The following is a 16,411-nucleotide window of genomic DNA, read 5'->3' as shown; positions in this document are numbered from 1 at the left end:
TTAAAAACTACAAGTATTTCAAAATAAAGATATTAAAAAGTGTTTCTTTGGGACACCTTAGCCTACCATTTCGGTAACCCAAATGTTTTTCTTCTATTAGCCTATGTATATATGTTTAGTTATAGCAAAGCTGCACCGTGTACTTTTCTGCGTCCACAGAGGGAAAACGAACCGCTGACTTTAGAGTTATAAATACGAGGACTTATCTCTGAATCAAATAACGTTTTGCAAATGAAATAAAGGCCAATAGTGCAAATATATTTTCGTTATCGTGTTTTAATGAATTTTTTTTATCCAACAACACCTAGTTAATATATAAATATAATTTCCTTCACCAATGAAAGTACCTACAAAATAACTAAATACTTTCATTCAACAGTTTCGTGTTCTTGTTTTTCTTGTTCATCATAAAAAATACTATTTCAACTTTTAGTATATTCTGATATTGTCATCACAATCTGGTGTTATATATAAATTATTCTAAATGACATTTATGTTTACAAAAACTGCTTCTTGTTGAAAGAGGAAAGGTATTTATCACGTGATTCCAGGAAATAATATGTACGATATCTGGATCAAGAGTAACTTGATAAAACGGTATTTCAAAGGACAGATGATAGTGCTACGAAAGCTTTTAAACTTCGGTTTATACAGAACCTGATGATTGTGAAAGAAAAGCTGTTAAAATATTAATTTATACAGAGCCGGATGGTTGTGCTATTAAAGGTGTTGACATTTTGGTTTCATACAAAGCCAAATGATGGTATTACGAAATCCGTTACATTTCTGTTCTCAAGAGTTTGATGATGTTACAAAAGATGTTAGATTTCGGTTTAAACAGGCTTGTGTTTATTTCCGTAGGAAGATTAAGTTCTGTAATCACTATCTTGGATCACATTCTTAAGCACATTTCTCGCAAAAACAAAGTTTGCGCTTTATTTGTTTGTTTATAGAAGGATAAGGTTATACAATGGTTTATCTGTGCTGTGACAACAACGCTTACTAAAACGTAACTTTTATCGTCATAATTCTGCACACATACTGCTGAGCCAATAGGAGGCATTTATATCATAGAAATCCAAGCGGCAGTTCAATCGGTAAGTCTTATAATAGTAAACTACCTACTAAAATCATTAAACAAATGAAATAAATTTATGAAAACAATCTTGTGTAACAAATTTACTGGAAATAGCAAATGCCATAAATTGGTGAAAATGAAAACTGAAACTTATAATGACTAAAATGTTTTGAATCACAAGTTGGGTAAGCTTGCTATTAGTTTACTGATAATACTATTAGTAGACTTTCTCTTATAATATCATTTTTCGTTTAAAATTAAACATTGGTTACCATATAAAGGAAATATATACACAGTTTATTGTCATACACAAGAGTGACTATAGACGAAGGTTTAGCAAATTTGATTCAATTGTTTAACTTATTTTTGTTGAGAAATTAATCATAGGAAACAGTCATGCGTTTTAAACACTGATAAATTCGTTAGAACTTGAATTTCACTTTCGCTCGAATGAGATAAGAAACGATCGACTTGTAAATACCCTCCTTGATCATAACTGTATATAGAACATACAGAGATTTATTCATATCAAAGAAGATTACAAAGTCACTGAACACTAAGCAACACTAGCTTCCGAAAGTCATGTAACATTGAATATTATTACAAAATCTATAAATGCTATGTTTAGAGTCTTACTACAGGGAAGAACACCCCAAAGTCACTAAACACTAACTAAAACTGACGTTTACGAGACTTATTACATTGTAAAGTAAATAACTGCTAACCAGTACTAGCTTTTGAACGTTACATTAGAGAACTTATAAAGTCACTAAAGTAGCACTTTGTCTGAGAGACTTGTTAAAGAAGAACACATTATAACTTCAGTTATTTCTAAACAGCAAAATACTTGGAATGTTTGTTAAGTAAGTTTGAAGCCGATTTTTACGAATTCCAATTTTTTTGTAGATTTGTTTGTTTTCAATTTTGCGTAAAGCTATACGAAGGCTATCTGCGCTAGCCGTCCCAAATTTAGCAGTGTAACACTAGAGAGAAGGCAGCTAGTCACCACCATCTACCGCCAACTCTTGGGGTACTCTTTTACCAAAGAAGTGAGATTGACAGTCACTATATAACGCTCAACAGCTGAAAGGGCGAGCATTTTTGGTGCGACGGGGAGTCGAACCCGCAACCCTTAAGTTACGAGTCGAGCACCCTAACCACTTGGCCTATTTGTGCAGCACAATTTAAGTTCCATTTTTCAAATAATTCATAGAAAGCGTTTAAATAGCGTTTACTTGTCCATTGCTTCAGTCAAAATTATCATATAGCACAAAAAACGCTAACTTTAATTATTGTGAAAAAAATAACAAAAACAAATTCAGTCTTAACAGTAAAATATTCCTATAAATGGGAATTCAAAATTTAATTTAATATTTTTTGAAAATATATTTTCTATCATGTCACAACACAAAAAAAACAAAAAAGCAAATTATTTCTACATGGGGTATTAATACAGTGTTGTATGATTAATATCTGTAAGAAACAGTGTTAGACTTGAAAACTGCACTGTGATGCATTTACGGTCGTTATATGTATACTTAAAATCCAAATTTCGACAGTCCTTCTATTTTTTATGATATTTAAGTAAAACTGATTAAATTTCTCCTTTTACTCGGCCTATTGGAGTCAGGTATATTTTTGTATGGTCTACAGAGATATCATTAGATTATTTCTTACTTGATTTAAAACTCAAATTACCTGTACGACTCTTACAAAATATTTACTGTACGTACAGAGCTCTTTTTTCGGAGGAAAATACGAAGATTTGGTCCTCAGTGGAGTGAAATGTACAGGAGACGAGAATAGCCTAGCATATTGCCTGTATGATGAAGCTGGACATGTAGAGTGTCCAGGAAAAGATGAAAACATTGCAGGGGTCATCTGCACTACTGGTAGGTTTATACCTCCAATGTTGTCTGACACAATTAAAGGTAAAAACCACTATTATTAATTATAGTCGATTAATTTCAATAACATAAGTATCATTATCAGGCTTAGCCCTAATGTTGGTAAATGTGCTATCGAAACTAATCTGCTATAGCTAGTAATAAAGATTTTACTTTTAATTTTGCAATAAAACGCCGAGTTTTGTGTTTTTAACTTTTAATATAGTAGCATAACATGCCTTAAAAGAAATTATTATAACTCTAAGTTAATCCTCCTCACTGCTAGAAGTAGGATTATGATCATAGATGATGAATTACAGGTTTTTATTTAACTTGCAACTAACCGCTTCTAGAAGTGAATAACCCTAAGTAATCCATTAATGATGGTACATAAATATTGTACAACTAACCACTACCAGAAGATACTTAACAAACCATAAGTAGTAAATTCACGATTGTACATAAACAATTTTCAATTAACCAACAATATAAGAAGGTTAAACATGATAAGCAATGTATTAACTATGGTTTATTGATGTTTTACAAATGGTCACTACTTAACTTTGACTTGCAAACGTAATAAATTCGATTCCTTTTGATTCGGATATTCGCGTATTTTACTTATTCTATTATTTTGTTTTACTAAAGCTAGTGCACCCTGTTTTACTTACATTATTATTTGGTTTACCTGAGCTTGTGCCTCCTGTTTTATTCACATTATTATTTTGTTTACCAGGCCTTGTGCCTCCTGTTTTACTTATACAACATCACTCGACATCACTGATTATACAAATTGTTTCATGTTAGCTTTATATAGCCTTGTGTCTGTATTTTATTCATTTTCGACTGGTTAACGTATCTCTTCAGCGCAAGGGGAAGACGGAAAACCTCCCGGATAGTAATAGGAGTGTAAGATAGGAACACTAGTCCCTATATCACGCCCTAGGGATGAGAGTTAAGAGCACATACCAAGTTTGATTAACATCAGTCAGAATTGAAAACATCAAAGGCAAACATACAAACAAACAAAGAGTTAGTCCCCTTGATGTAACCAGAGGACATATCCAGACTTAGACCCCTATCGTACTCCCAGAAAAACCCTAAGGGTGCCAAATTTGGATTAGATCGATTAAAGTGTAGGCATGAAAAGTGGACATAAAGATATACAGAAGTAATTGTTAGTTTATGCCTGATGATTTTATTTATTCAGTTTTACGAAGTTCGGTATTCAGTGTAAGTTAATGTATGTACTTTTAACAGTTATATATACATATACATTTACAGTTTTACCAGACCTTGTTCCCGATGAGAAAGAAATTGAACGTTCCAGTTACCTTGAAGACCGAGAGTTGTTGTATTTACAATGTGCCATGGAAGAAAATTGTTTAGCGTCTGCAGCTTACCGACAAAAGCAGAATAACGATTACGGTGAGACATCATTACATTATAGACTATAAAGTTAACATCAGAGGAATGTTAACAGTTAACGTTAACATATCATTCACATTCCGAGTACACAAATCATTAGCCTACTTTCAACTAATTATACAATGCCATTACACGAAATCTTATAATGATTATAATGCATTTATTCTTCAGATGAGTACCGTTATTGTTCGATATATTTTCTCCATTAATTAATACTAATATTGAATAACAGATATTTCTAAATTTACATGAGCCAGCTTTATTCACTACATAAAAATGTGTTGAATAAATGGAGATATTTAATTTTTCAACGTTTTCCTAAAAAACATTAATACTTTTAACAAAGATGACTACTTGAAAATAATTATTTGTTAAAAACATTTTATATAATTCTCAGACTAATGTATTGGAACGTTATATTTGAAGTTATGCGTACATTTAATTTAGAATTAATGCTGAAATGTTTTTGGTGCGCTTAGGCTTAGGCATACAACTTGTTTAGAAGTGAAAGCAGCGTATAGCATTGTAATTTTTCTTCTGTATTACCACACAGAAATACGTTACAATCATATGTTGTAATCTTTTGGAGTTCTGTACAGTTATTTGTGGTTTTGTATTGTCAAAAAATAACATGAATAAAGTCAGATTCTTACATAAATATTACTCGTTCAATCAAAGATTTACAACGTAATTATCTTGGTCACTTCAATTTTATTTGACTGATAGTAAGTATTTTAGATACTACAGATTATCACAATAATAATCATGATTAGAAGGTGAATGCTGTATTAGGGAAGAACAGAGACTATGTTAAAGGCAAGAAACAAACGCAAGGACAGGTAAGACTCTTCTTAAGGCCTCTGACAACATGTAGTGTGACTTTTGATCTTTTTCTTTAAATTATGTATTTTATTTGTCTGTTTTATTCATCGTTGTTTTTCAGTTTCGCGTAAAACGTCACGAGGGCTCTCTGTGCAAGCCGTTTCTAATTTTGAAAAAAATGATATACCAAAGTGAAGGCCCAGTCAACAGCACTTACTTTGGGTTACTTACTCAGTGGACTCAGCAGATAGCTCGATGTGACTTTGCTATAAGAAAAAAAAAACACGATCGTACTCAGGGAAAGGATTCAAACCAGTGCCCTACAAATTACGAGTGGAATATCCTATTCACCAAGCAATGTCATTAATTATACAGTTTGAAACATGATTTATCTACACATATTTTTATGTCTTAAGTATTATATTTTTTCTTTGTTTCATTTCGTTTTTTAAGGTAATTATTAGAGTACAAGAACGCAAATAATACTGAACACATAATGTAACACTTCGTGGAAACTTGTAATTCCCACTTTGTAACATAATTTTATTGTAAACTGATCTTGCATACAAGAGAATGTTTTTTTTTTATTTCAGAATTAGCGCGCACAGCTACACAAATGGCTATCTGTACATACTATATACTCGTCCCTAATTTTGAATTAACGAAGAGGTAGCTAGTGAACAGCACCCACCACAAACTTGTGGGTTATTCTGACTTAACAGTGGAATTCGACTGTAACTCTTTTAACGCACGTTAAGTTCCAAACTGCGTAACACATTTTTGTGGCAACAAGTCGCGAACGGTGAAGTCTGAAATATTAAGTCTAAATATGTTAACTGATTTGCCACGTAAAATAAACATGATTTTACACATAATTCAACACACAGTAGTGTGCTTCTGATTTTAACGTCGTCTCAGAACACCGTCAAAATTTGTTGTTTTTTTATATGGAGTTGAATAAGCTTAGAATTCATTGCCACGATGCATATGACATAATGCAAACAAGACAACTTTCATTTATTGTCAATTATGCATTAATGTCTCATCATTTTGCTCACCTTACAGTATTTTCTTCCTAGGATGGCAATATGAAAGACGGCGGCTAATTCGTTTCACAGCAAGAATTGGAAATATCGGAACAACGGACTTTCGACCTTTTCTACCGAAACATGCATGGGAATGGCACATGTGTCACCTGTAAGAATTAGGGTTAACTTCTTCAAGAACTAAAAAGGCTAACATCAAATATAACGTAGATCTACCTAACAAAAGTAGTGTTCCTACGCGAAATTCAAAATAAAAATTTCTTTTTATAAATTAAACTTTTGTGTAATTTTTTATAGTTATTTTCATTGAATTAGTCGTATCAGTCCATCCTTATTGACTCTCTAAACTGAACCTTTCCAGTGTTTTGGATGTAAAGAAAACAAATTTTGGCAGCATATTAAAATTATACTTATTAATTATTCAGTGAGTTAAGCTTGCATATAATAAGGCATAGATGCTCTTGGCATTAATAAAAGAAGTGTCTTTTTTATAGTGATGTACACTTCTTCTGGCTTTAATATACTTCAATATATCAATGAAAATTTAGACTTTGAACAGTGAGATAAGCTAATGTTAATTGAATGAAGCGGGTGTATTTGTGTTTAACTAAGGTTTGTTTGGTTTGGTGTTTTTTTTTTATTTCGAGCAAAGCTACTCGAGGGCTATCTGCACTACCCTTCCATAATTTAGCAGTATAAGACTAGAGAGAAGGTAGCTAGTCATCACCACCCGCCACCAACTCTTAGGTTACTCTTTTATCAACAAATAGTAGGATTGACCGTCACATTATAACACTCTCACGGGTGAAAGGGCGAGAATGTTTGATGTGACGGGAATTCAAATCCGCAACCCTCAGATTACGAGTTTAGTGTCTTAACCACCTGGCCATGCCGGGCCGAAAAGGTTGAAAACTATCTATATAAATTTTCTTAAATGAAATACCAGAGTTCCAGATAAATATCTGTGAATATCCAATAGTAGTAGGTATATGGTTTATAAAATAATTAAAGATACGTATGCTGTACAGAAATGTGCAGAAAAATAGAGCAATATATATTGAACATACCGTTTTTACTTTGTTTGAAATAAGATAAATAAAAATAAAATTTAGTTATTCGGTTACATCATTTAACATATTAATATTATTATGCTGATTGACCCAGTAGATATTTTGTTTTGTCCAAAATGAGTACGAATTGTTAAAAAACTGCATATTATAAGTTTCAAATGAGTAAAAAAACGAACTACAGTGTTATATAGAATCAAAACTTTATAGTTAAGGTTTAAGTTCCATTGATTTTGAAGATATTTTAGTCAAAACAGTAATCTATGTTTAACCGAAGCGAGTTAAACTGTTTCTTACTATTCGTTTAAGAGCTAAGTTTATTTTTACCCTGTCTGACTGATTATTCTATACATGATTAGAAATCTATTTTCATAAAGACTCACATCTTTTTTATTAGATTTTTCATGAAAAAAACAATGTTTATTTATTTTTCACTCATCTGTTTTCTTAATTGTTGTTATTATTGAATTCAGACATTATCACAGTATGGAGGTATTTGCCCATTTTGACATTATAAACCAGCAGGGACAAAAAGTTGCCGAGGGTCACAAGGCCAGCTTCTGCTTGGAAGACAACCAGTGCCAAGAAGGAATAGAGAAAAAGTACGCATGTGCAAACTACGGAGATCAAGGCATCTCTGTTGGATGTACTGATACCTATCTCCACAATATTGACTGTCAATGGATCGATATCACAGAACTACCAACTGGTCTTTACTTTTTTAAAGTAAGTTATATTTTAAAGATGAATTCAATTTGTGAAAGATACAACTGTATTAAAAACAACCAAAATACAATACTAAATATCTGAACTATTTTTTTACTGTAATTGCTTGATATGTAGATAAAATAATATAATTGAACTTTTGGAACTATCAAATGTCTATCAAAACGAAATTATATTCATCTATTGTAATATATTTATTGTTATACATCTATTTTAATACCTACGCGTGTTTTAGTTTGACACACATGACGTAATTAGATGCATATTGCCCATGTTCCACCTTTTCTCTAAATTGGTGGAAGATTCTCGATAGCAAGAAAAAACAATATGTCTTTTCGAAAATTGTTGAAAGTTCGAGAATCTCGCGTGAATGGTATATACCACCGACGCGCCGTGAAACAATTATTATTATTTGTAAACTACAGTAATTTTTCGATAAGTCTCAGAAGATGAAATCGTGGTTGATGCTTATTAAACAGAAAGCTACATAATTTGATGAGTAACGTTATAGATTTCGAACATCACATACCTTTTAATTTCAAAGAAGTAACTTTGGACGTTTGCGTTACTACGAGAACATTAAAAATTTTAACGGTATAAAGCAAGCTTATAAGCGGTGTGAGGCAAACCAAGCCAGGTAGTTTAAACGAGGTGAAACAATATCAGCTCAGAATTAATCTTCCCGTCGTTGATACGGATCGTCGATAAGATATTCACTTCTAGACCAAATAGAAGACTCGGTATAGTGTATCATATCAATCTTGTTGGCAAATACCATAAATTCGATACCTATCGACATATATTTAACTTCTCGATTCAAGTTCAAATGGCCCGCCATGACCAAGCATGTTAAGGCGTTCGACTCGTAATCCGAGAATCACGGGTTCGAATCCCGGTCTCACTAAAATGCTCGCCTTCCCAGCCGTGGGGGCGTTATAACGTGACGGTCAATCCCACTATTCGTTGGTAAAAGAGTAGCCCAAGAGTTGGCGGTGGGGGTAGAGACTAGCTGCCTTCCCTGTAGTCTTACACTGCTAAATCAGAAACGGCTAGCGCAAATTTCCAGTTGTTTAAAATCTTAATACAGGTAACATAATATATCGGAGATCCATCCCAGATAAAGTATATAAATTGGTCTTGAAATAACCTCGTTAATGTTTTTATCGTTTCAAATTCATAAAATTGTTTTTGGATTACACATTTTAAGCTGTTTTCATTTTAAAGTAAATAGTTTTGAAAAGATTGCTACAAATATCTTAAGCAAAAAGGTTTTTGGACGACATTCAGGGGATTTCAAGGGATGTTTGTGTTAATAAATAAATGATTTTTATGCGACAAGAAAATGAAACAGACTTTTAACAGTTCGATATGTTAAGTGATAAATTATTTCTGTATAACAAGGAAATTAAAATACTTTCAATGGTTTTACATACTAAGAAACCAATGACTTTTTTACAAGAAAGAAAAGAAATAAAGGATTTACAAAGGACAAGGAAATAGAACAGATTCTCAAGGTGTTAGTATTTAAAAACAACTGGTTTCAAGGGAACAATGAAATGAAAGTCTTTCAACTGTTCAGTGTTATGAGAAACAAACTTTATTCATAGGACAAAAATGTGAAACAATCTTTCTTGAGTGCAGTGTACTAAGAAATAAACGATTTCCATAGGACAAGGAAATGAAACAGCCTGTCAACATTTCAATGAGATGAGAAACAAGTGTTTCAACTAAACAATAAATTGAAAAAAATGCTTTCATCGGAACTATGTGTTAAGAATCAAACTATTTATATTGAACATGAAAATGAATCAGACTTTATTGGATTAAATACGTTTAGAAACAAACATTTCTATAAGACAATGAAGTGAAACAGGGCTTCAAAAGTTAAATGCGCTTAGAAACAAGGAAGTAAAATAGACTATCAACAATTCCATGTACTAAAAAGAAATAATTTCTATAAGACAAGTAATAAAGCATATTTTCAACGGTGCAATGTGATAAAAAGAAACGATTTCAGTATGACAAGGAAATAGAAAAGACTTTCAACGGTTACATAAGCTGAAAAAGAAATTATTCCTATAGAACAAGAAAACGAAACAGAATTTAATCAGTTCAATGTATTTAAACACAAACTTTTTCCATTGAACCAGCAAATGACACATATTTTCAATGGTTTAAAGTAACAAGAACCAAATGATTTGTGTTGAACGAAGAAATAAAAGAGACATTTAAGGATTCAAAGTGACAAGTACCAAGTGATCTGTACTGAATGAAGATATGGAAGAGAATTAAACGTTTCAGATTGTTCATTGATGGCAAAAATGTAATACCTTTTATTGTTTTAGCGCAAAATTATGCAATGGGATATCCTGCTCTGTCTACTTCAAAGATCAAACCTTGAAGTTTGGCGATGTATGTCCATAAACTTACTGCTAATTCACCGGAAATACATATAGCAATATTTCACTATTCGTAAGCAGTCTTAACGAATGATAACTATTATAAAGGGGAAAAATGTATGATATATTAAATCCAGAAATCATGATAATCTTAAATGATTATTCTGATGACTCTTTTTTCATTTTATTTACTCGCTGTGCTGGTTTCTTATATTCCTTGGGGCGCGGAGACTTGTCCCTCGAAACGAAATTCTAATATTCTTAGGTGCTTTAACCGATTTGTTTTCACTGATTCTTTAACTGAAAACCACATCAAATGACTAGCCAATATCACGAGCTCTGGAAAATACTGATTATAATTGTTTTTCCCTTTAGACATTTATCATTTATTTAATAACAGTTATTGTTATAACTGCATAATTTGGTGTGAAAGCATATTTCCTAATATACTAAAAATGTAAAATCGATTTACACCCTATCGCCATCTCTTGAGAATTATCTAAACCTAATTTCAAAAGGTTTGTTTTTGAATTTCGCGCAAAGGGCCATCTGTCCCTAATTTAGCAGTGTAAGGGTAGAGGGAAAGCAGCTAGTCATCAACACCCACACCCAACTCTTGGACTACTCTTTTAGCAACAAATAATGGGACTGACCATCACATTATAATACCCCCACGGCTGAAAGGGCGAACACATTTGGTGCAACGGGGATTCGAACATGTGACCCTCAGATTACGAGTCGAACACCTAAATCACATGGCCATGTCGGGATTTATTTCACAACGTGTTTAACAAATATCACTGTGATTAAATCAACGTTTCCTGTTACATTTTGTCACAATTTAATTGAAACTTAGTACCTGAACCCTTAGATGTTAAACTACATTGAAAGCGAAGGTGGAACGAAGTCTATCGGCATTCTGTCTTTTATTTTCCTGAGATGTTGGCGCCCAATAACAATAAAAAAAAACTGATATCTTTTATTGTTGTTGTTTTAGCGCAAAACTATACAATGGAATATTCGTACTCTTTTTACTTTAGGTAATCGTACCTCGGAATTTAGCGTGGTGAACCCGCAAACTTACCACTAACTTACGTAAATTAATATTTCACTATTCGTAAATAGTCTTTGTATTTTACGTAACGAATGTTTCATAACATAATTTATCTCGGAACGGTTTTAAATAGCCAGAACTTTTAATTTTAGTTTAGACGTGTATCAATTTTATGATATTCGCCAACGAGATTGATTGATACACATACTTTTCATTCTTAACACAAAAATATTTTAGTATAAAATATAACAGAATTTTTAATAATGGTTATTATAAAGTTATTACAAAAAGTATTTATATAGGCAAAGTTAAAAAAACTTATTCAGTCTTCTATCTGGTCTGGAACTAAATATTTTATCAACAGTCCAGGTCCACGAGGCACAAATTACTTTTATGTTGATACATAAATACACTTCATTTGACGAAATTACATCTAGCTCTATATTTTACACGTGAGTTTTTTTTCTGCTGACTTTATGCAATAGCTTTATAGAAATACTAACATCCAAAATTAATTCTCTGAAGTTGAACGGTTTGTAATGTCTAAATCTGTAAATGTTCCTGGTCACATTCTGTAGTTTTTCGATGAACAAGTTTAATCACAATTGTAGCGTCCGGAACTTATGGTTTACTTGCTGTAGCTTACTAACACTATTTTATTACTGTCTCCGCATCTTGCACTAGCTAGCTTTTATACTCATCTTGCGAGATTTTCGAACGTTCATCAATATTCGAAAATACTTTAGTGTTTTTGTAAAAGATATAGTGTCGACTTTTGTTCTCAAGAATCTTCTACAAATTTAAAGAACAGATGGGACTTGCGCAATACACATTCAACATCAATGCATCCAACCGAAACAAACGCAAACACCAAAGTAAATGTATAACACTAAGTCCGTTACAACTCCCTCCTTAGAAAATTAAAAATTGCCGTTAGACAATGTTTAATTAAGATATTAAATATACTTTGATAACAATATATTAAGTAGAACACAAATCAAATAATTGTACAGTTTCAAAAATCATTACAATATGCAACACAATTAATACAAATAATCTTATGATAAAATTACATAGCACGTGAAAATGCTTAAAAACAAATGTTTTATTTTTAGCTTAACGCAATAAAATATTACACGACTGAAGTGTTCTTTTAGAGCTAGGATAGCTTTCAAAGGAGTAACGGGAATGTTCTGATTAAATTTTCCAACTAACTGACAGATATGACAAGTTCTACATAGCTGAGAAACATCTTGCTTAATTTTTGGTCAAAAGAAATGGTTCATAATTTTTTCACGCGTTCTTTTTTATACTTAAATGACCTTCAGTGGGAAGTTCAGGGGTAACTTCAATATTTCCGAAAGACATACTTTTGGAACAACGATTTGATAAGCTACAGCACAGCCTTCTGAAGCTAGCACATTTGGTGGTCCATATTTTCTCAAGAGCATACTATTTTTCAAAAAGGTAACCATTTGAAACTTTCTCCAGTTTATCGTTTGAGAGTGCATATTTAAATAGTGACGATATCTCTGGATTATTTGAAACTTTCTCCAGTTTATCGTTTGAGAGTGCATATTTAAATAGTGACGATATCTCTAGATTATTTTCTTGCTCGCTGATCAGTTTCCTTCTAGCAAATGTAACTTCACCAGATGAACGAGGTCTCTTATTTTCATTATTGTTACTCACCAATACATTGTCAGTAGGACAGTTATTCACAAGATCCCTGTTGGATCAAAAAATGTCTATAATACTGTTCTCTGAATCCGTGTATATTATCTCTTTTTGCCTTAATTTCTCGCCTGAGCTCGAGTCACAGCATAAGAGGGAAACACATCTGAATTATTCTCAACAATATCATCCTTAAATGAAACAGTGAACGGCTCGCTAACCATTTTGAGTTAATTAACGACTTTTCCCCCAAACAAATCGTTTTCCAACAATAACGCTGCACTCTTAATTGGCGGAGTAGGTCTAATGTATATCCAATTGCAACTGGTCCCGAAACTAGGTCTGATGTTAAATAAATGTTATGTAGAACATTAACAAATCCACCCTTAATACCCTGAGCAATAACAGACTCACCAGCGGCAGAACTCGAATCTAAGGCCAGTAGACCTTCTAACAACAAAAACTGAGTCGCCCCAGTATTACGTAAAATACGTATGGGTATGGGATTAGCAGTCTCATTTGTTAAATACACCGAACTTATAGACACAGAAGGTTTAAATTGTTCCATAACTACATCAGCCTTTTCATCAGTGACCAAATCAGCAACGTCAGCTGTTCTGGTGAAACTACGCTTATATGTGGATACGAAAGCACTGAGTGTTTTCTCTTTTTCCTTTTCAATCTCCAAAAATCGGACATAAAATGACCAGGTTTTTTTTAAAAAGATGGCAGACAAGCCTTGACGATTTTGGTGAAGTTGTATCCCGTCTGTAATATGATATCGAACTAGAAAAGTTGGATTTTTAAAAGAATTCTGAACTTTATTGGAGTAAACAAATAGAAATATTTGTCGAAATGGTAGTAATACTTTTTTTGAAAAGTTCTTGTATGTGTTAAAGCGCAGCTGTATCCTGTAGTTTTTCAACTCTCCTTTCATCCAAGTAAGTTAACTCTCAAAATTAACCTCTCTTTCGTGGTCGAATTCCACATAAGTTTGAGTATCTTGGTTGCAATAACTTCAAAATGTTTGACAATAAGTTTCTGATACTAACACGTATACATTGATAATAGTTGCTTTAACCTTATCAATGTAACCAGTAAAATGTATCCGTGTTTGTTGACCATTAAGTGTAGCCAATAAAAATATTATTGTTCATTAATCCCCTCAGTGTAACAAGTGAAACATATTATGTTTATTTACCCTTCAACAGAAATGATAAATTCTGTTATTGTCTAGAACAACACTGTTATTATATTTAAACCTTAGACGATTTGTTTTCTTATTTTCATTTAGGTAGCAATTAATCCAGAATTCAAAGTTCCTGAGATAACTTTCAACAATAATGCAGCCACATGCTACTTTTACTACAATGCCGTCTCAGCAAGAGTATGGAACTGTACTCTTGGAAGACCTTGACAGGATTGTATATGCGTGTGATTTTGTTTTTGTAAGTGTGTGTTTATTAAAGAGCTCTTTATTTCAAGTAACCGCATGTGATTAAAAAATGTTACTGCCAATATTTTTATTTATCAAAACTAATATAGATAAGTTGACCTTTTTGATGTTCATCTATATACGAGTCTCAAGCAGAAGCTTGTGAATGGTCCTGGAACGATATTGTGTCTTTAGGGTTAGTATAGCTCTTTATTTGTTTCAAGTTAACAGGGTTATAAAAAATATTTTAAATGCATGGCTGCCATTTTTGTTAATTGGAGCCATTCATAAGTCTCGCAGGCTTAGTAATATAAACTTTTAAGTATATATAAATAGATATATACCCTACTGTTTTCCGACGTTTAAGTTGTAAAACTGCCTCATTTTTAAGATCTCCAGCTATATATATATATACATATTATTTTTTGTTGTTGTTTCTGCTTTTTATTTCTAGATCGTAGCATTGTTGGTTTGTTCTTTCACCAGCAATATTAAAGTGATTCGTTTTAAGATATTAGCTTATTGCTTAAGTAAAAGCATATAAAATCTTATCTAATCCGTCAATCTGCTAAACCTAAATAATAACATATTGCAAACAGATTATGTGCCTAAGCGTAGTCTACTATAGTCTTAGTTATACGAGTAATGGGAAACATGTATCACGAATTATTTTCTTAAGACAGTATAAACATGCATATGCCACATTTGTTCTTTCAATATATTGATTGAAATATGTAGTAGTTAAATATGAGGTGTTCTTTATTTTAAAGTTATTAAGCTGAGAAATTGCTCCATATATTTGGAAAAATAAAAATGTTTCAAAAGCTGATTGAGAAAATCTTTTCTTTTTAAACTCCTGATATGAACCTCTCCTTCGAGTTGAATAAGTTATCTGGAGAAATATAGGTTTTTATACCCTTTAAAATTAATTCACAACTACTCCCTGTCTATAAGGTTTTAGAAACTAGTGATTAGTTTAAAAAGTCCTAAATATCCTAATTTGGCCAGACTTAATGAAATATTGTTGAGGTTGCAGCCAAAAGTATCTTTAATAACAAAGATATCCAACTGACGAAAAGAAGCATTCTGTTGTTTATGGATGCAAATATCATAATTGATTTAATATTCTTGTGTTTCACAATGGTCGTTATTCGATTATTATTAATTTTGTTCCACACTAAGCTCTCAAATGTTAGCTACAAGATTTCAATAAATATATATATATATACCTTTAAGAAGGGATCAATGTTGAATCAAAAGGATTAACTTTTGATTTATTAGTAAGCTACAACTTTAATTTCTTAAATATACATGAAATATATGGAAATTAATCACTTACTGTTGTTTGTGAACTGTCACTATTGAAATCAATTTTATTGAATTTCTTCAAACAAGTATTACATGTTGCAAAATAATTACTGTTTGGGTTTTGTCATTTTGTCTTTCTTTTTCTTTTAAATTACCTATGTTAAAGGAATTCTCCACAGTAAACAAATATTGAAGAATAGCGTGGTGAATAATATTCTTTGTACTCAAGGCTGTTTTATGGTATCAAAAGAAACCGCGTTTTATTTTTCTTAAATTATTTAACCTTCATAAACTCTGTAGAGCATTTAACAGATGGCGCCACGTACTGCTTAGTCAAAGAAATTTTGACGAAAATTTAGAAGATAGTGAAAATATAATAACGACTGAACTGAATTGTTTTTCTTAGCATACTTAATTTAACAAAAGAGGGTAATTATAAGATGAAACACGTCTTAAATGAATTACAATAAAGGATTTACTAGAGCTAT

The 16,411-nt window shown here is 32.0% G+C and overlaps 1 protein-coding gene across 1 annotated transcript in view; it reads left to right on the top strand.

The window, feature by feature from the left end:
- LOC143244671 (lysyl oxidase homolog 3-like) overlaps window positions 1-15,444 on the top strand; it is a 50,047-nt gene extending 34,603 nt beyond the window's left edge. The window contains exons 4-8 of the mRNA XM_076489768.1: window positions 2,814-2,970; window positions 4,249-4,392; window positions 6,294-6,411; window positions 7,801-8,053; window positions 14,475-15,444. Of these exons, the coding sequence (XP_076345883.1) occupies window positions 2,814-2,970; window positions 4,249-4,392; window positions 6,294-6,411; window positions 7,801-8,053; window positions 14,475-14,597 (795 nt within the window). The 3' untranslated portion in view covers window positions 14,598-15,444. The remainder of the gene's footprint in view (window positions 1-2,813; window positions 2,971-4,248; window positions 4,393-6,293; window positions 6,412-7,800; window positions 8,054-14,474) is intronic.
- Window positions 15,445-16,411: the final 967 nt, after the last annotated feature.

The sequence above is a fragment of the Tachypleus tridentatus genome, chromosome 2 (genome assembly GCF_004210375.1).
Source record: "Tachypleus tridentatus isolate NWPU-2018 chromosome 2, ASM421037v1, whole genome shotgun sequence".
Classification (NCBI taxonomy): Eukaryota; Metazoa; Arthropoda; class Merostomata; order Xiphosura; family Limulidae; genus Tachypleus; species Tachypleus tridentatus.
This window is presented reverse-complemented; position numbering and strand designations above follow the sequence as displayed.